General features: G+C 41.9%; 1 protein-coding gene across 1 annotated transcript in view; it reads right to left on the minus strand.

The window, feature by feature from the left end:
* Positions 1–17,005, minus strand: part of INPP5F (inositol polyphosphate-5-phosphatase F) — a 78,403-nt gene extending 61,398 nt beyond the window's left edge. Inside the window, exon 1 of the mRNA XM_059173028.1 lies at positions 16,686–17,005. Coding sequence (XP_059029011.1) covers positions 16,686–16,782 — 97 coding nt within the window. The 5' untranslated portion in view covers positions 16,783–17,005. The remainder of the gene's footprint in view (positions 1–16,685) is intronic.
* Between the last annotated feature and the right edge of the window lie 357 nt (positions 17,006–17,362).

Here is a 17,362-nt window from a genome sequence, read left to right on the forward strand (position 1 = left end):
GACTACAGTTGGAGGACTCTACCCTTTGGGTACCAAATGAGCCCAGAAACATGGAAGAGGAAGACAACGTCAGAGGTAAAGCATCCAAGAACAGTTACACATAATTGGAACTTTAGGCAGAAGAAAAGCAGCAAGAAAAATAGTGCAGAGGAAAGTGCAAAGTCTGTTCTCAACTTTGTCCCTTCAGTGGTGAAACACTTAGCAAGTACCTGCCAGGAAGCAGGCGCTGTACCGGGCTAAGAAGATATAAAAATAAAGGAGCAAGCTGCCTGGAACAGAAGACCAGTGACTGCGGTGGAGACGTGGATTGATAAGATCGGAAAAAGTAAACTGAGGCCAATTACGAAGATGTGAATAAAAAACTAATGAGCATGTGCTTCCTGGAGGCCAGCACAGGCAGATAATGGCATAAATAAAACAAGACTGCAGCCATAGACTGGCTGACAGTATTGACAGGAGGTAGAGCCTCAGAGGAGGGAAAGGAACAGCAGGCCTGAAACGACCTGGAGCTACATAGCCCAGGGGAGTGGGGTGGGAAGTGAGGAATGCGTAGGAAATTAACATGAACCACCAAAGAGGCAGCCAGGGAAGGACAGGAAGGGAATAAGTAGAATAAAAAATGCCACTGAAATATCTCTTCTCTCCAGAGTGGGAGAAGGAACAGAAGGGACAGAGTATACAGCAGCTGAAAGAGAATGTGGGTGAGAGCCTCCTAAATCAGTATTCTTTCCCATCTTTGGCAATTGGGGTCAGGGGAATACATCAGCCATTCAAAAAATTAAAAACTTTAAAAATAAAAGCTAGGGGTGCCTGGGTGGCTCAGTGGGTTAAAGCCTCTGCCTTCAGCTCAGGTCATGACCCCAGGGTCCTGGGATCGAGCCCCGCATCCAGCTCTCCGCTTAGCAGGGAGCCTGCCTGCTTCCTCCCTTCTCTCTCTCTGCCTACCTCTCTGCCTACTTGTGATCTATCAAACAAATAAATAAAATCTTTAAAAAAAATTTTTAAAAAGTAAAAAATAAATAAAAACTAGAAAGAAACTATCAAGACGACCAAGTCCTGTCCTCTAATGACTAAAAAGAATAGTCACAGATAATCTTTGAGGTCCAGAGATAGCCAGTTGAACCCATTAAGACTGAGTTCCTGGGGTGCCTGCGTGGCTCAGTCAGTTAAGCTTCTGCCGTGGGCCAGGTCATGATTCCAGGGTCCTGGGATCCCGGCCCACATCAGGCTCTCTGCTGAGCAGGGAGCCTGGTTATCCCTCTCCCTGCTTGTACTCTCTCTCTCTCTCTGTCAAATAAATAAATAAAATCTTTAAAAAAAAAAAAAAAGGAAAAAGGAAAAAAGACTGTGTTCCTAATAGGATGATCAAGGAGAAATATGAAGCAGAAGAGATATTCAAGGAGGAAAACAGAAGATGATGAAGTCAAAAGTACAGGTGTAAAAGCTGCCATCAGAAAGAAATGACACTACCTTTTTCCAGGTCGGGAAGGTGAAAGGCTAAATAGAGCAATGGAAAAGCAGCAAAGGAAAAGATCAGATGGCCTTGACTCAGTAAAAACGGGAGTCGAAGTCCTCTTTCCTTTGCGGGGACGTAGGACTGAGGGGGACAGAGAGGGGCACCAGAGGCTTGGTATGGTGAGGGAAATCCAGAAAGTCAATTTTAAAAAGGTCTATGTGTGCTTGGAAACTTGGTGTTTTCAAGAAAAAAAGGGTCAATCCATTAGCAGGTCATGAAATCTATTTTGTATAACAAGATCAGCATTAACATCAATGAAACAGAATAGAACAGAAAACTGGAAAACTGCACCAGGTAAAAAGAAACGTTCCATGAAATTTTCTTGCTTCCAGGTCCATATTTCACCAGGACATGATTTAAAAAGTACTCCTTATTAAGGATCTCAAACATCTGAACATGCTATTTAAATTTGGGGCTCATTATTTCAACTTTGTTGATTATTTTGAACAACACTTGTATGTATACTTGCTAATATTTTCGACTACTTAACTTTAAAGTTTTTGAGAGAGGGCTTATTTTTCTTTTTTACTCTCACACCTTGTATATATTTTCCCATTTCTCCTTCTTAATTTTTGCTAGAGGTTTTGAGACCGCATTGTTAGGCACATACACATTCAGGATTAATATACCTTTCTGGAGAACTGCTGTTTCCTAGGATGTAATAACTGCTTTTAAATAGTGCCCTGTGTCCCGAATTCAAGTTTGTCTAACATTAATACCGTGAAACAAATACAGTAGGCATTAGAAAAGGACAAATAAGAACATTGCTAATCCAAATGTATCGCTTCTACTCCCCAGAGCCTTAGGCACAAAGTCCAAATTCCTTGGAAAAGTCTGCATGGGCTGGTCCTGTCCACTCTCCTACTGCGTTCCCCCACCCCCAGCATCCTGGCCTTCTTACAACCATCCAGAAGTGTGAACACGCTGAGTCTGGAATGCTGCTCCCCACCCACTTCTGCCTGCTTTTCATTCCAGACTCAGAACAAGAGTCACCGGTGTGCCCTGATCTATTCCCCACTCCACCCACCCAGTAGAATTCATCAGGCAGTCTTTTGTGGCCCTCTTGAACCTTGCCCGTATTTCCATCATGGCACCTTATTCTGGTTTCTAATTACTGGCATCTAGTTATTGACTTCCCTAGCTCCCTGACTGAACAGAAAGTTCATCAAGACCTAGTCTTGGTACACAACAGGTTCCAAGATGCTGAATGGACAAATGAAGGTACGGCATGGAAATGGAGAGAGAAGTTGAGGTCAGGTAATTAACACTATGTGATTCGGTCACTTGGTCTATTTCAGATAAAGACATCAGGGCTGGCTGTGCCCAGTGTGACAAAGACTTGTCAAAATCAGAACACCATTTCCCACTTAGTGCAGGATTCTTCTTAATGTACCTCTATCACCATAAGTTTCCCTGCAAAACGCACTGGAGTGTAACACCCTCGTTTCACAATTGTACAGGGCTTTCAGCTCAACAAAATCATTTCAGTTGCACAAGCCAGAACCTGGGAGACTTCCAAAATGCTTTTCTTCCTCCCCAAGTCCTATTGATCTTCTCAATATCTGATGAATGTCTCACTTCTCTCCAACCCCACTGCCACTACCCTTGTCCAGGCCAAGACCTCCCCCATTCAGATCGTTCAAAACGCTTTGGTCAGCCCTACATCTGGCAGGCTGCTCAACACCTAACAGGCATGCAAATATTTACTGAATGCACGGAGAACTGCAGACAGTTTGGTCCTGTGGTGTGGAGAGCGAGCTGTAAGGAGGAGGCTGCAGAACTACACAGGGACCACTTGGGGGGACAACAGAGAGTAAACGCAGGAGCTGTTCCATCCAGATGAGGCAGATTTGCATAGGAGACAGAATGTGAGGACCAAGAGACGAGACAGTCTGGGGATGTGGGCACAATGAGGGTGCCGCCTGCTCTCTGTGGCCCAGGTGAAGACTGTCAGCTCCACGGTAGTCCCGGAACTCCTCTCGGCACCAGCTCCTCTGCTGTAAGTGGAAATACCGTCTAACTTGCAGAGTTGTAATAAGCATCAAATGAGAGAATTATGCAAGTGCCCAACACAACGTCTGGCACATAAACACTCAATAACCTTTAGCTTAAGTTGGGAAATCTGTATGTGTTTAGAATTTCAGGTTTCTACCACTCAAATATCTCCAAGATTTTTATTTCAAGGGTCTTACATATGGATTTTGTTAAAGAGAACAGAAGAAAAAAAAAAAAAAACTTCAATATGTTTTTACTTATTAAATCTTACGGCAGGATCATAAATCCTGAAAGCCCTTTCAGAGTAATAGATGTTTTTTGAAACTATCTCAACGCCTAGATATGCCCCAGAATCCTGTTCCCTTAAATCATGAAACACAGACCTATAGCTCTGATGCACCTCCCAACTAGGCATCTGGTCTCGGTCCCAGTAACCCATCTGGGTCCAAATGGCAAAACTGAGCACGAGAGCCAGCTTTCTCCCTTCCTGTGATCCTCCACACACAGGAGAGAGGGAGACTCTAGAAGAGGTAAAATCTAAAGGTGGTAAAAATATACTTAGAGAAAAGACACGAATATTATACATGTGAAAATAAGTACTGGGTCCTAAATCATGAGAAACCACAGAAAAATATAAATAGAATGTATAACTTTTAGTCAGCAACAGAGAGACACCTGATGAAAATTTAAGTTCTCCAATGGAAGACAAAGAAAGTTGTAGGAAAAAGAAAAAACAACAACAGAAATCTCCCACATATATACAATAAATGGAAAACATAAATAAAAGGTAGAAATAACTCCTAATATATTAATGATTATAATAAATGTACAGTTTCAATTAACCACTTAAAGGAGAGACTTAAGTCTCAACTTTTCAGTTTATTTAATTCTATGCCTGTTTTACTTGCCACTGGTAGCAGATACTCACTTAATAGTTATTGAACCAAATGAATGAATAATTAAGTAAAAGTAAACATGAAAGATTGAAATGGAAAATGGATTTTCTCCTACCAACTGCTTATCTTCAATGACATTTAATAAGACTAACATCTCATTTTTACTGTTTTTAAAGGAAGCCCCAAAAGATCAGTCTTTTCCAATATGGTGCTTTTAATACTAAAAGCATTTATCTTTCAATAAATACAATAAATAGTGCAGTTGTAATTTCTCACAATGGAAGACTTACCTGAAAATTCGAGGACACTTTAAATTATCTTAAAAGGGTTAGCAGGGGCACATAGCTTCCCTGGCCCATGTAAAGACAAGACAAGACAAGACAACAGAGGAAGTCCTCAACAGGCAATGGAACTGGCAGGCCTAGGAAGTGGTGTTGTCTAAACTGCTGGGACTCTGCTGCCTGGTACAGCACCTCGCACACAGTTTGCCTCAAAATGTATATACCTTTTTAACCTGTTACTCTTCACCAAGGAAATAAGAAGTGGCCTTAGCAGAGTCTGTGGGTACACAGGACACACGCAGCTATTAGTCTGAGCATATGTGGCAACGACACTAAGTAACAGACACCTTGTCACCAATGTTAATGTCTACTCTGGAAGCAGAAGGCAATGGCATTGCAGACAGCGTGACCAGTGGGCTTCTACCATCTTTCCACAGAGAGCAGCCGTGTAATGGATCTGCTCCAACCAACACTGCTTCCTCATCTTTCCTTCAAAAAGTACAGTCCCATGTGTCATGCGAATTTGAAAGAGAAACATTTGAAATTTGCAAATAGGTTTTAAAATTTAGGAATTTCAAATTTCTCTGGTAGAGTTGCTTACAAATTACTAAAGTACAGCACTTTAGAAATAATGTCAAATTTAAATTAGTGAAATAATTAAAGTAACATATACCCAAAGACATTTGGGTATTTGGTCATAGCTCAATTGTTTGACCCATTAGGGCAACATTTCCACGCTTATTTCAGACCCATTGGGCAGTATATGGCTTCTATTTTCATATGCCCTCCTCTTCCTGGTACACAGAAAACAAGTGATTAAATACGGTGTGCCTGCAGAGCCCATGAGTCATCCATTCCAAGAGCCCAGAGTGACTGGCACTCCCTCAGCCCAAGATAAGCCTGGGTCTCACACATCTACAGAAGTTTATAGGTAGTTTCACTTGTATCTTTAAGAAAAAAAAAAAGGTGCTAGAGTATGCATAAATAATCAGACCAAGTTTCATTTCCTGCTAAAGACAAAGGATATTATTGCTCTGAAAAGACAATCACCAACACCAAATTCAAACAGATGACGACAAGGGTTCTAACATGAGGAACTGAAAGTTCCCAATCTTAGCTCATGCTTCAGTTCTCAAAATTTAATGAAGAAAGGAAAACATGTTAGGGAATAATTTGACTCAAGTGCTATCTTATCATTGCAAAGTTTGATATATATTTTTTTGAACTCTCTAACGGTTATTATTTTCCAGCATTCAGCAAGCTAAAGAGCTACCCAGTTTAGAAGTTCCAGCAGCTGGTGATTTCGTGGGGTGAACTCCAACTCAATGGCTGCTGATGATCCTGGCTTCTCAGGATCATCATCTGGGAGCTTTAGAAAATTCGGATGCCTGGGCCCCAACCCTTCAGAGAGTCTGAGCCAGCTGGTTAGGGTGGGACCCTGGCACAGGTATTTTGTTAATCTCCCCCAGGTGATTCTAATGTACCAGCAGATTGAGAATTACTGGTCTAAGGGATTGTGGGTTATTGGGTGGAACCTGCATTAGTAATTTTATCCTATCAGTTTGATTCTAGATGATGCCTGCGCCCGGAAACACTCCCATGAAATAAAGTACTAGGAACTCCATAAAGATCACATAACATAGTTAGTTGGCTTAAAAGCTGATCTAATCTAGTATAAAGAAATATTTCAAAAAAATAACCTTAAGAATATTTAAAAGATGAGACACTACTTAGGAAAGGGATCTTAAGAATTTCTAGACTTTTCTATTAAGATGGGGATCTAATTATGGTACAGTAACAGAGCCACAAAGTTTTGACTATGATCATAAAGGATATCAGAAATGGCTTTTTAAACTCTACAATAATCAATCTAAAAATTGTTATGATTCTCTGACATGCAAAGTCCCAACTGTCACATCTCATGAAAAGGCCAATGCAACTCAAAAAAGAACAGAGGACAATAAAATAAAAAAGACTTTTGTGAAAGGTCAGACAATGTAATCAGGTTCTGGGAGGACCTGCTGAAAATGGAAACGTACAAAATTATGGAAGGTATGGACTTCACAGGGCATTCCGAATATTGCATAGGAGACACATGTTAAAAGACATGGCTTGAGAATAAATGAAGGCAAGTACAGCTTAAATTACGACTTTCCAAACTCATTACCTTAAGAAGCTGACAATATAGTCAGTTCAAATAAGGATTAGATAAAATCCTCAAATAATAAACTCTTAATGCATTACCCAAGGGATGGGATATACCCCACACCTTCTGTGTTCCCCCAAACTGTTGTTTGATGTATCTTTCAGATATAGGATCCTGAAAGCTAAATCAAAGCTAACAATTGGTATTTTCTTTCCTCATTTTAGAGCTTTCAACCAAGATGCATAAAATTAACACTTCAATAATTAAATAGATGCAACCTTTCTCCCAGCTGGTGTTCAAATGATTTCCTAGCCTTTCCCAAAACTCTATTCAAAACTCTTACTCTCTTCCATCGAGGATGGCTTGTATTGTTTATTCTGCCACCATACGTCCCCAACGAAAAGCTCGGCCTTCAAATCCATATCAGGTCTAGAATTTGCCCTTTTAATAGGCCTCAAATGAAGATGCTTCTAGGTCAAACACAGTGCCCTGTGAGTGGGAGGTAAGGGGGAGAGCCTGTAAGATTTCACTCTGGCCATTAGGCACTACTCATTCTCATAAACCCTTTTTTTCTTTCTTTGAGTACCCAATTAGGATGAAGTCATTATGCATACAAAGAGTATTGTCTGCCAAGAAAAAAAAAGTCCTTAAAAGTCTACCAGTATATACAGCTATTTTTCCAGGGCTTTCCACTATTACAGACAGAAGCAACCCTATTATTTAGAGCTGGAAGAAACTTCACAGAATTTAAAAAAAAAAAAAAAAAAAAAAAAAAAAAAAGAGCACCTTTCTTCCCATTTTCTTTATTAGGAAGAAAAACAGATTTTTACTACCTTGAAAAAAAGACAACACTTAATCCTCAAATTTTAATACTCAACACAAGCCTCCCAACAGAACTGGGCCTTAAGCTCTGTCACAGCATCTGTCACTCTAGAACCCTGTGTAGGTCTCTCCCCCACTGGACCACGACCTCAGCTACAAGGTACAGTGTTCTAGCCACCTTTTTCTTTGGCACAATGCCCAGCAGACAGGTCCTGATAAGTGTTTAAAGAATAAATAAATGACTTCACAGAATTTGAGACTGTGTAGAATTTGGAAGGAGAAAGAAACAGAACACAAAATTACAGGGGGGAAACGAGGTGGCTTCTTTGTGAAAAGGGAGTTCAGGTGGTCCCCCGCCCCTTGATGGTCTGACTTTTTGACTTTACAATGGTGCAGAAGCAATATTCATGCAGTAGAAACTATATTTTGAATTTTAAATTTTTTTTTTCCCTGGGATACTGTTATGCCAATATCATATGCTCACAATGCAGGGCAGCCCCGGCTACCTGTAGCTCCCAGTCAGCCATGCAATCCCAAGGGTAAACAGCCCACAAACTGAACACCCATTCTATAGCCATACAACCATTCTGTTTTCACTTTCAGTGCAGTATTCAATAAATTACAGGCGACGGTCAACACCTGACTATAAAATAGGCTTTGCATTAGATGATTTTGCCCAACTGTAGGCTAACTAAAGTGTTCTGAGCACATTCACGGCAGGCTAGGCTAAGCTATGTGTGGGAGGTTAGGGGTATTCAATGCCCTTTTGACTTACGATATTTTCAACTTACAATAGGTTATCAGGATGCAACTCCATCATAAGTCAAGGGAGATGTACAGTGGAAAGAGCTAAAGGGGAACAAATGAAAGAGCTGCTAGAAATGAATCCTGGAGTCAGGAAACACAGCAGCCCAGGAGGAAGAGTAGCAAACTATGACTCTGCTCAACAACTTCTGTACCCTGAGGGTGTGGGAGGTCTATGTGCCTGAAGTAGAGAGAAGAATGTATACACCTGGCATAAAAATAATGCATAATGATATTCAGGAGCATTAGTGATAGTATACTGCAAACTACTAAAACTAAAAGCATTAAGGCAGGGTTTTAAATTTCCCAATTATTTCAGATCTTCTGACTTTTTCAAATTGTATATATTGACCACTGCACAAACTGTGAAATTTGAAGTTCAATGTAAGTGAAAAGTTGTTTCCAAAAAAAAAAAAGATTCATAAAGAAAATGTACTTTTAAATATCCCACTATCAAGTTACAGAAATTCATGATTCTGAAATAAAATGAATCAACTTAAAAGAAAAAACAAGGAACACAGACCTAAAATCAACCTGTATTTCATTCAACCAGCCTTACCAAAGAAAGCAGGCAGGAGTGGATGCTTTTTTTGTGAATGAGAGCAGTTTCTGTAAGGGTCTCACAGCAACAGGAAAATGAGTCATCCTAACAGAGCATGGGATTTAATTAAGATCCTACCAGTATGTGTTGTGATAGTACTATAATGCTAAATGTTCGGTGTTTATCATCAATTCTAAAATACTACTTAATATTATCAACAGCTACTGATAATTTTTAACATGTATTATTTCTCTATTTTGTTAAATATACTCCAAATGTTCTTCTCAGCTAAATATGGTCAGTTAATACATAATGATTATAACTTAGACTAGCTAACAAGTAATTATTTGTTAGAAGGCTCTAGGACATTGCTGTTACTTCTCAGGGCTTGTGTTTGCAAGACTAAATTTTTAAAACACTTGAACAGAAATAGACCAGTTTACAGCTTATTCATACAAAAATAGTAATATAGCTTACAAAGATCTAACACGTTTAAATCCCCACGAAACCACACCAAACCACCCAACCAACAGCAAAACTAGTCTGATCTTCCAATAGTCTAGTATCTATCTGCAAATATGTCACCTAATTTTGTTATAAATTCAGCAACAAGTGAATTTTTTGTTTTGTTTTGCATAAGAGCCAGTTCAAGAAAAATAAAAATGTCTTTGTATCCCATTTTATTCAAAACAAGAAGAGATTTATTGAATCCCAGACTTAAAAGTTAGATTTCCCCCCTTTATGAGTAAAATGACAACAAGAATAGGTTTTGGTTTTTTGGGTTGTTTGTTTGTTTGTTTTGATTGGCAAGAGAGGCAGTGTTCTGGTCTTCTACTCTTACACTCTCGATTTAATCCTCCCAATAGAACCTTTGCTGCTGAAGATATGCAAGGTCGACCAGGGACTAGAATCATTTCAATTCATTCAATATGATTTATACAGAAGACCTGCTATGGGCCAGGTGCTAGGGAAATGGGGGTACATCCATCCTGCCTTTTCTTTACTGGGGCTGAGGTAGGCAGTTAGGACAAGGGGAGTCATACTTCTGGGCATCCGGGAGCTGCATGAATGCATCCAAATTTCTGAAACACCAAGCTGTCAGGACTCCCTGGTTTCTGGCACCTAAATGCTCTAGCCTACAAGGCCTCGACACTGCCTCTTCTCGGACTCCAGCCTTTGGCAAGTCCTGGCATCTGCTGGCTCAGGCCTGAGAACATAAGCATCTAGGAACCAGTGATTCTACAAAGGTTCTAGTCCGCTTTAAAGGTGGTTTTCCTGGAGACCTCTCTCTTCCACTCCCTCTCTGCTTTATGTGCTCTGCAAGGATGCCTGTGAAATTGGATCTGGGACTCTTGACGGACTGCGAAAGGCTTCAGGTTGCTCATCACTGGCTGAACTAGTTCCCAGTCAGTACATATCAATGTTTCTGCTCCAAGATCTACCCTGTATCTATTCCCTTCCCAAACTGCAGATGATCTGAAAACTTAAAACTGACCATAACTTGGAAAAAGCACTTGGCAATCTATTCTATAATAATATTCTCCGCAACTACATAAACTAATTTAGCAACAAGAAGTCAGGGCAGGGGTAGGGCCCAAGAACCAACCCGTAGTTCCATTATCGTCCTTTCATTCCATATAGATCCTTTCTCAATATGCATGCTTTGACATTTGAGGCTTTTTTATTTTCTCCATACACTGCCCTATAATGATTATGATAGCTAAAGATATATTTCAGGTATTACCCATAAAAATATAAATCCTGTAACTGTAGTCAATAAAGTAGAAAGGTTTGTAAAACACTTTTGTCATTATTGAGGAAAATTTGGCTTTGGAGTCATATACTGGGTTAGAAGCTTCATCCTCTTACTCTGTGAATCTGGACACGTTACCTGTTTGTGCCTCAGCTTCCTCACTTAGAAAATCAGGATAACAAAACTTTCTTCCTGATGTTTATTGTGGGGAAGAAATGATATAGAACCTATCAAGGGCTCAGAACAGTATCTGATTCAGAAAAATGCTCAATACATAAATACTGTATTTATAATATTTAATACAGTATCTGATTCAGAAAAATGCTCAATACATAAATACTCAATACTGTTGCTATTACTACTATTAAACTCGGTTGACAAAGTAGACAACAAAATATGCATAAAAACTTCCCCAAATCTGTACTACTTGATTGCAAATGTCATCATTCACTTTAGACTATTTTTTTGAAGCTAAAGAAGTGGGGAGTTACTTTAGAAAGAGGGTTCTTTTCTACTTTGCATGCATCAATGTTCATAAAAATAAATGTAAAATCGACCTAACTACTAGCCTCTTAGAAATATAAAATATTAATATAAAATATAATATATAAAATATGGGAGAAAAGTGGTTTGGGGTATAAAACTGCTAAGTGATTTAAAAGAAGACCAAAAACATCAGGAGAAAAACCTAGTTATTCAACCAAATGGTTAAAAAGATTTTTACAATAGATTTAATAATCAATTTTTTTTAAAAAGTTTTTACTTATTTATTCCAGAGAGAGAGTGAGTGCAAGCACACACCTATGCACACTAGCAGGGGGAAGAGCAGGGGAAAAGGGACAAGCAGACTCCTCAGTTGAGCGCAGGATTTGATCCCACAATCCCAAGATCATGAAATGAAGTCACTGGGCTGAAATCAAGAATGAGTCACTCAACAGAGCCACCCAGGCGCCCAAATAATCAATTTTTAAATTAAAATACCCTACAGCACCTGGGCTCAGGTAACCATCTCAGGGTCCTGGGATCAGGCTCCTTGCTCAGCAGGGAGTCTGCTTCTCCCTCTGCCCCTCACCCGGCTCATGCTCTCACACACTCTTTCTCTCTCTCAAATAAGTAAATAAAATCTTTAAAAATAAATTAAAATGCCCTATTATGTTGGCATGGTAATTTGTGAATTTTTAGAAAACATGATTTTTTTTTTTAAAGATGAAGTTCAGGGATGTGTGGGTGGCTCAGTTGGTTAAGTGTCTGCCTTCAGCTCAGGTTATGATCCCAGGGTTCTGGGATCGAGTCTCACATCAGGCTCCCAGCTCAGTGGGGAGCCTGCTTCTCCCTCTGCCTGCTGCTCTCCCTGCTTGTGCTCAATTGCTCTTTTGCTCTCTGACAAATAAATAAAATCTTCAAAAAAAAAATTAAAAGATAAAGTTCAAAATCATTTTTTTCCAAAGTAAATACCAAATGACACTGAAAACTCTAAATAAACTGAATCTAGTTTCATATGATTCTTCAAAAGAGATAAAAGTTCTATGTGGATTTTAATTCCATAACTATAATTTCTCATTCAAAATAAGTTAACTTCATATGACATACTAAAAATAATTTTCACACACACACACACAAAAATCTCTAAGAAGAACAGGAACACTTTTTAAGGTTTCTGTGAATTCTAACAGAGCTACTATCCCCTCCAAAAAATGTTCTCTGGTATTCATCATTTAGAGTATCATATCTATAAATATAGTTTACATGCTTATGAATGTTATGTATATGACAGATGCTTTGCCATCTTTTTATGGTCAGTCTCAGAATAGAAAGAAGCAATACTCAGCAGGAAATTACATAACACCATCATATCAGACAAAGCCACAAGGACTTAGTGGAAGCAATTTTAAGACTAAAGTGATAAGACTATATCACCCTTCCTATATCACCCTTCCCCAATAGTAGACTGTACTATAGTCCTTTTTAAGTCTTTAAATTATAATCTTTATTCTCAGATAGTAAAACACCACTCTTAGGAGATCACTGAATATTCACACAGAGCTTTATCATTTTTCCTAGTAGAAAATAAAACAATCTCTGATAGTCATTACCCTGCAAAAGACATAAGCATCCACCAAAAAGCAGTTGCTGGATATGAATACAGACTCCTCACTACCCTTAAGAAACTGGAAAGACCAGGAAAAAAAATAACAGTACTCAAGAGTTTAGCTAGAAGAAAAAATTGAAAAAATTTAAATAATGTTAAAGATGAAAATAAGGAATATTACCACAAAGACTTAAAAAAAAAAAAAAAAGGTGATGCTAAATCAGAGAAAAAAAACACAAGTGGAAATTCACTTTCCTCATATTTACTTCCTCACCCAGCTGCACAGAGATTTTCTGCCCCAATTAGAAGATATTCTAAAACAGGGCCTAAAATTAATATTAAGCATAACACAACATCATATTTTTATGGCAATGATATTACGGAGAAAAAAACTTGCACTTTACCTCAGCTCAACCAAAAAGACCTTCCTTGTCCTAATTACTCTAAAGTCCAGATTCCAAGATGAGTAAGTACGGTTCCTACCTTGGGGAATGCATTGTCCACTAGGGAAGAAGCAAGTAAACTATTTTCATATGATGATGCATTATGGACTATAAGAGAAGTGTGCACTAGGCATAAAAAGCACCTGGAAACACGATAAAAATGACCAATAATTCTACCCCAGGAACGTGGGCTACGGTGAGCACAGTATCTGAGCTGTGCCTAACAAATTAGGCAGGCAAAGGAGCTGAAAGCATTCCAGGCTCAGGAAATGATCATTTTAACTTTAAATATCAATAGTGATTCTTCTGATGTCTCTAGGAAAAATTAAAGTACTGTTTCAGGTTGTTCAATAGCCACAAACAAAAACCACTACGCCCACAGGCTTTTTTGGTTTTATATAATACTGCCCTTTGGAAAAGAAAAGGACTTGGTCAGTAATCTATTCAGTTAAATAGCCAATAGGAAGCAATGAGATTTTAAATGCTGTCATTACAAACAACAGCAAAACTGTCCATGAAAGCAGAGAGAAAAGATCTAATAAAATGAAAACAATATTAAATGATCCTATAGAAAGAGATCTGAAAAGCACTTATCCAATTAAAATACCATTATTAATAGCCATTCTTTAAAAAGGATCTTGAGCACTGCATAGAAAAACTATTTGGTGAAGTTTAATGCATGGGATCCCTTACTCACTGGGTACCCTTGAATACCTAAAGATCAAAACAGACTGGTACTTCAGAAACATAATGGCCTCTTCCATCCTCTAGATTTTTGTTCTACTTCTCTCTGTGGTCTCCTATATCCTCAGAAGTGATATAAACTTAACTGCAAAGACTACAGACATTTTATTCTAAAAATTTTTAAATTTGCCTTTTGATATGGACTTCAGATATATATATACAGTAATACAAATCACATGGCTTACTCCAAAAATCTAGGCCCAGATTACCCTGTGAATATTCCTTAAAGGCTTAATCCTGTGACTCATCTCAGTTTCTTTAGCTCAGAAGTATGGGTCTCAGTAGCCTTCCACTGAAAGCTGCTAGCCAGCATCCAAGAAGAGTTGACTTACTTCACTTGAGGGGAGTAATTTATCCCAAAGCAACCATTAGGACTGGAGAGCCTCCTGGTACAAGAAACAAACACAAACCAAAGAAAATGACAAATAATTCACTTAAAACCCCTCCTATTCTGAGGACTCCTGTGACCTTATCTCTTTGCATGTAATCAACTAGCTTGGTTCACCTCTGTCCATCTTAGAGGCTAAGAGAAAGGAGACTGGCCCTAGAAATGGAAATAAAGCCAAGACTTCTCTATTTATATATGTCTTAACTGCCCAAATTCACAGGTGACCACCTAGAGAGATCCTATTCCTTTACAAAATACATTAATTCTGGTCCTCCAAGATGTACACTGAACAAACACTGAACAAATTGGTATTGGTTTTTGTTTTATTTATTTATTTATTTGACAGACAGATCACAAGTAGGCAGAGAGGCAGGCAGAGAGAGAGGAAGGGAAGCAGGTTCCCCACTGAGCAGAGAGCCCGATGTGGAGCTCGATCCCAGCACCCTGGGATCATGACCTGAGCTGAAGGCAGAGGCTTTAACCCACTGAGCCACCTAGGCACCCCGGGGTGGTTTTGGTTTTTTGTTCTTGTTGTTGGCATTGTTTTTAAAAACATTTCTGTGATGTACAAGGACTCAAAAGCCCAACCCTCATTTTATAGTTGAGGAAATGAGGCACAGAAAAGTGCTCTGTCCAATGAACTGGAGATGATCTCAAGTTCCGTACAGCTGTAATCGTCAAGCCCTAAGAGTCTAAAGAGTTGGCTCATTGGCAGCCTCGAGAATTTTGCAATCTACCTTTCCTCAAGGAACATTTGAAGCCTTACCCCAACCTGGGAGGGGGGCGGGGAAGGCGGTGCCAGGCAAATGGTCAAATCAGGAAAAACAGAGAAGAGAATGACTGGAGACTGGTCACAATTATCCTATCTACAACGACTCTGGTCCCAAAATCATCAAGAACGTTCTCTGGGTGTAATCATTTCTCTTCCATTCTGAATAGAGGAATTAAATGTAATAGCTAGGAAATACACCCAGAGCCTTGGGAAGAATAACAAGTTTTCCTTCACCGCTCTCACAGATCAAGTAGGTCTTCTTAGGAAAGCTGGAGAACCTGCCGGAAAGTGTTCTGGAGGCTCTCTCTCTGTGAGCTCAGGCAAGTTACCCAAGTTTCACACCTGCCTTCTCACCTGAAAAAGAGGATGCCACCACTGGCTTCTGTAAGGCTGTTGTGGGGACTGGGAATAATACATTAAGGGAAAAGGTCCCTGGAAACCATCTTATACACAGTAACAGCTGTGATAAGCAATGCTCATTTGGACTTTCTCTACTTTTTTCCATTCAGACCATGTAATCCTTGTCTACATCACACACAAGAATTACACATAAATTTTAAATGTTCTGGCTATTTCTTTAGAACTCCATTCTCGCACTTCTAAAGTGAAAGCTCTCTGAGGTGATTAGGAAAAGGCAACCTCAAACGGGGAGGTGCTACCCAGTCTCCCCCACAAAGGAAGCCGCCTCCTGGACCCTTGTCCGCTCTCTGAGGGCAGGCGCTGCAGTCTGACTCACCGCTGTCAACTAATTTTCCTCACACAGACTAATCCGGGCAGACCTAGGCATCTCCTACCAGCTTACGCGACACCCAGACACGGCCCCACGATCCATGCTGTATGACAATACTGAGTCATACGAAAGTATTAAAAGTTCAACATTACAACGCAGTTCAGTTGTAATACTAAAGTCAAAGAAAAGGAGCTTTAAAATCGGGTGCCTGTGAGGTCACCAGAACGAAGTCACCCCTCTAACAAGAAGGGACCAGAAACACACAGATGTCAACAGGGAGTGACCCTCCCGCAGGACGTTCCACTGAACCAGCGCGATCGTTTCTGGCCCAAGATCGGGACAGGATTCGAACCCAGAACTTGTCTCAAAGGACGTGCCAGAGCCGCTCCGGAGTGGAAGAGGCCTTTAAGGCCAGGCGCCCCTCGCCCGAACTTTGCGGCTCGGCTCCGGTCCGCTCTCCCGGGCAGCAGAGCGGATCTCAACGCGGAGGCGCGCTCGGAGGAACGAGGGTCGCCGGCCCTTTGTCCCCCGCGGAGCCGCAGAGGCGAGACAGGCGCTCCCTCCCGTCAGGAAATAATGACAGCTCGAGCGCCTCGGCTCGCGCCCGCCCCGCCCCACCCCGCCCCGGGTGCCTGGGCCGCAGGCGGCGCCCGCCCGCCCGGCTGCCGGCGCCGAGGGGCGGCCGCGCCCCCTCCTCGCCCCCCGCCCCGCCCGGCTCCGCCGCGCCGGGCCCGGCCCAGGGCCACCCCGCGCCGCCAGCCTCACCGGGTCGGAGCTGGAGGCCGCCGTCGCGGCGGCTGCACCACAGCGCGCGCTCGCCCTGCTGCAGGATGTAGTGGTCCTTGGCTTGGAAGAGCTCCATGCCGGCCCCGGGCTCCGAGGGAGGAGGCGGCGGCGGCCAGGCGCGCCCCTGTCTCCGCGGCCCCCGGCCCCGGCCCCGGCGGCGGCGGCGGCTGCTCGCGGGGGGCGCTCGGGGCGTCCTAGTCGGCCGGGGCCGCCGGAGCCCGCGCCTCGAGGAACAGCGACTGAGGGAGCGCCCCAGCCGCCAGGCCCGCGGGAGGAGAACGCGCACCGGCGGCGGTGGCGGCGGCAGCGGCCTTAGAGGCCTCTCCCCCAGCTCCGCCCCTTGCCCGGCTCCGCCCCTGGCACAGCTCCAGGCCCCACCCCCTTCAGTGGCTCCGCCCCGGGTTCGACCAGGCTCCTGCCCCTCCCTGTCGCCTCCGCGCGCCTCTTTCTCCTTTCGGTGCCCCTTTCCGCCGTTTCCCGCCGCCCTCCAGCTTCTCCCGGGTTTCTCCTCCTGGCTCCTCCCCCAGGCTCTTCCTCCCTGCTCTCCTCCTCCCCCAGCCCTGCTTCGGCTCTCCTAGGCCCCGCCCCTGGTGGGCCCGCCTTCCCTCCCGAGGCGAGGGCCGGCTTGGCTGAGTCAGGGGCCGGCCGTCCTCACG

Source organism: Mustela lutreola, chromosome 4, assembly GCF_030435805.1.
Source record: "Mustela lutreola isolate mMusLut2 chromosome 4, mMusLut2.pri, whole genome shotgun sequence".
NCBI classification, from domain to species: domain Eukaryota; kingdom Metazoa; phylum Chordata; class Mammalia; order Carnivora; family Mustelidae; genus Mustela; species Mustela lutreola.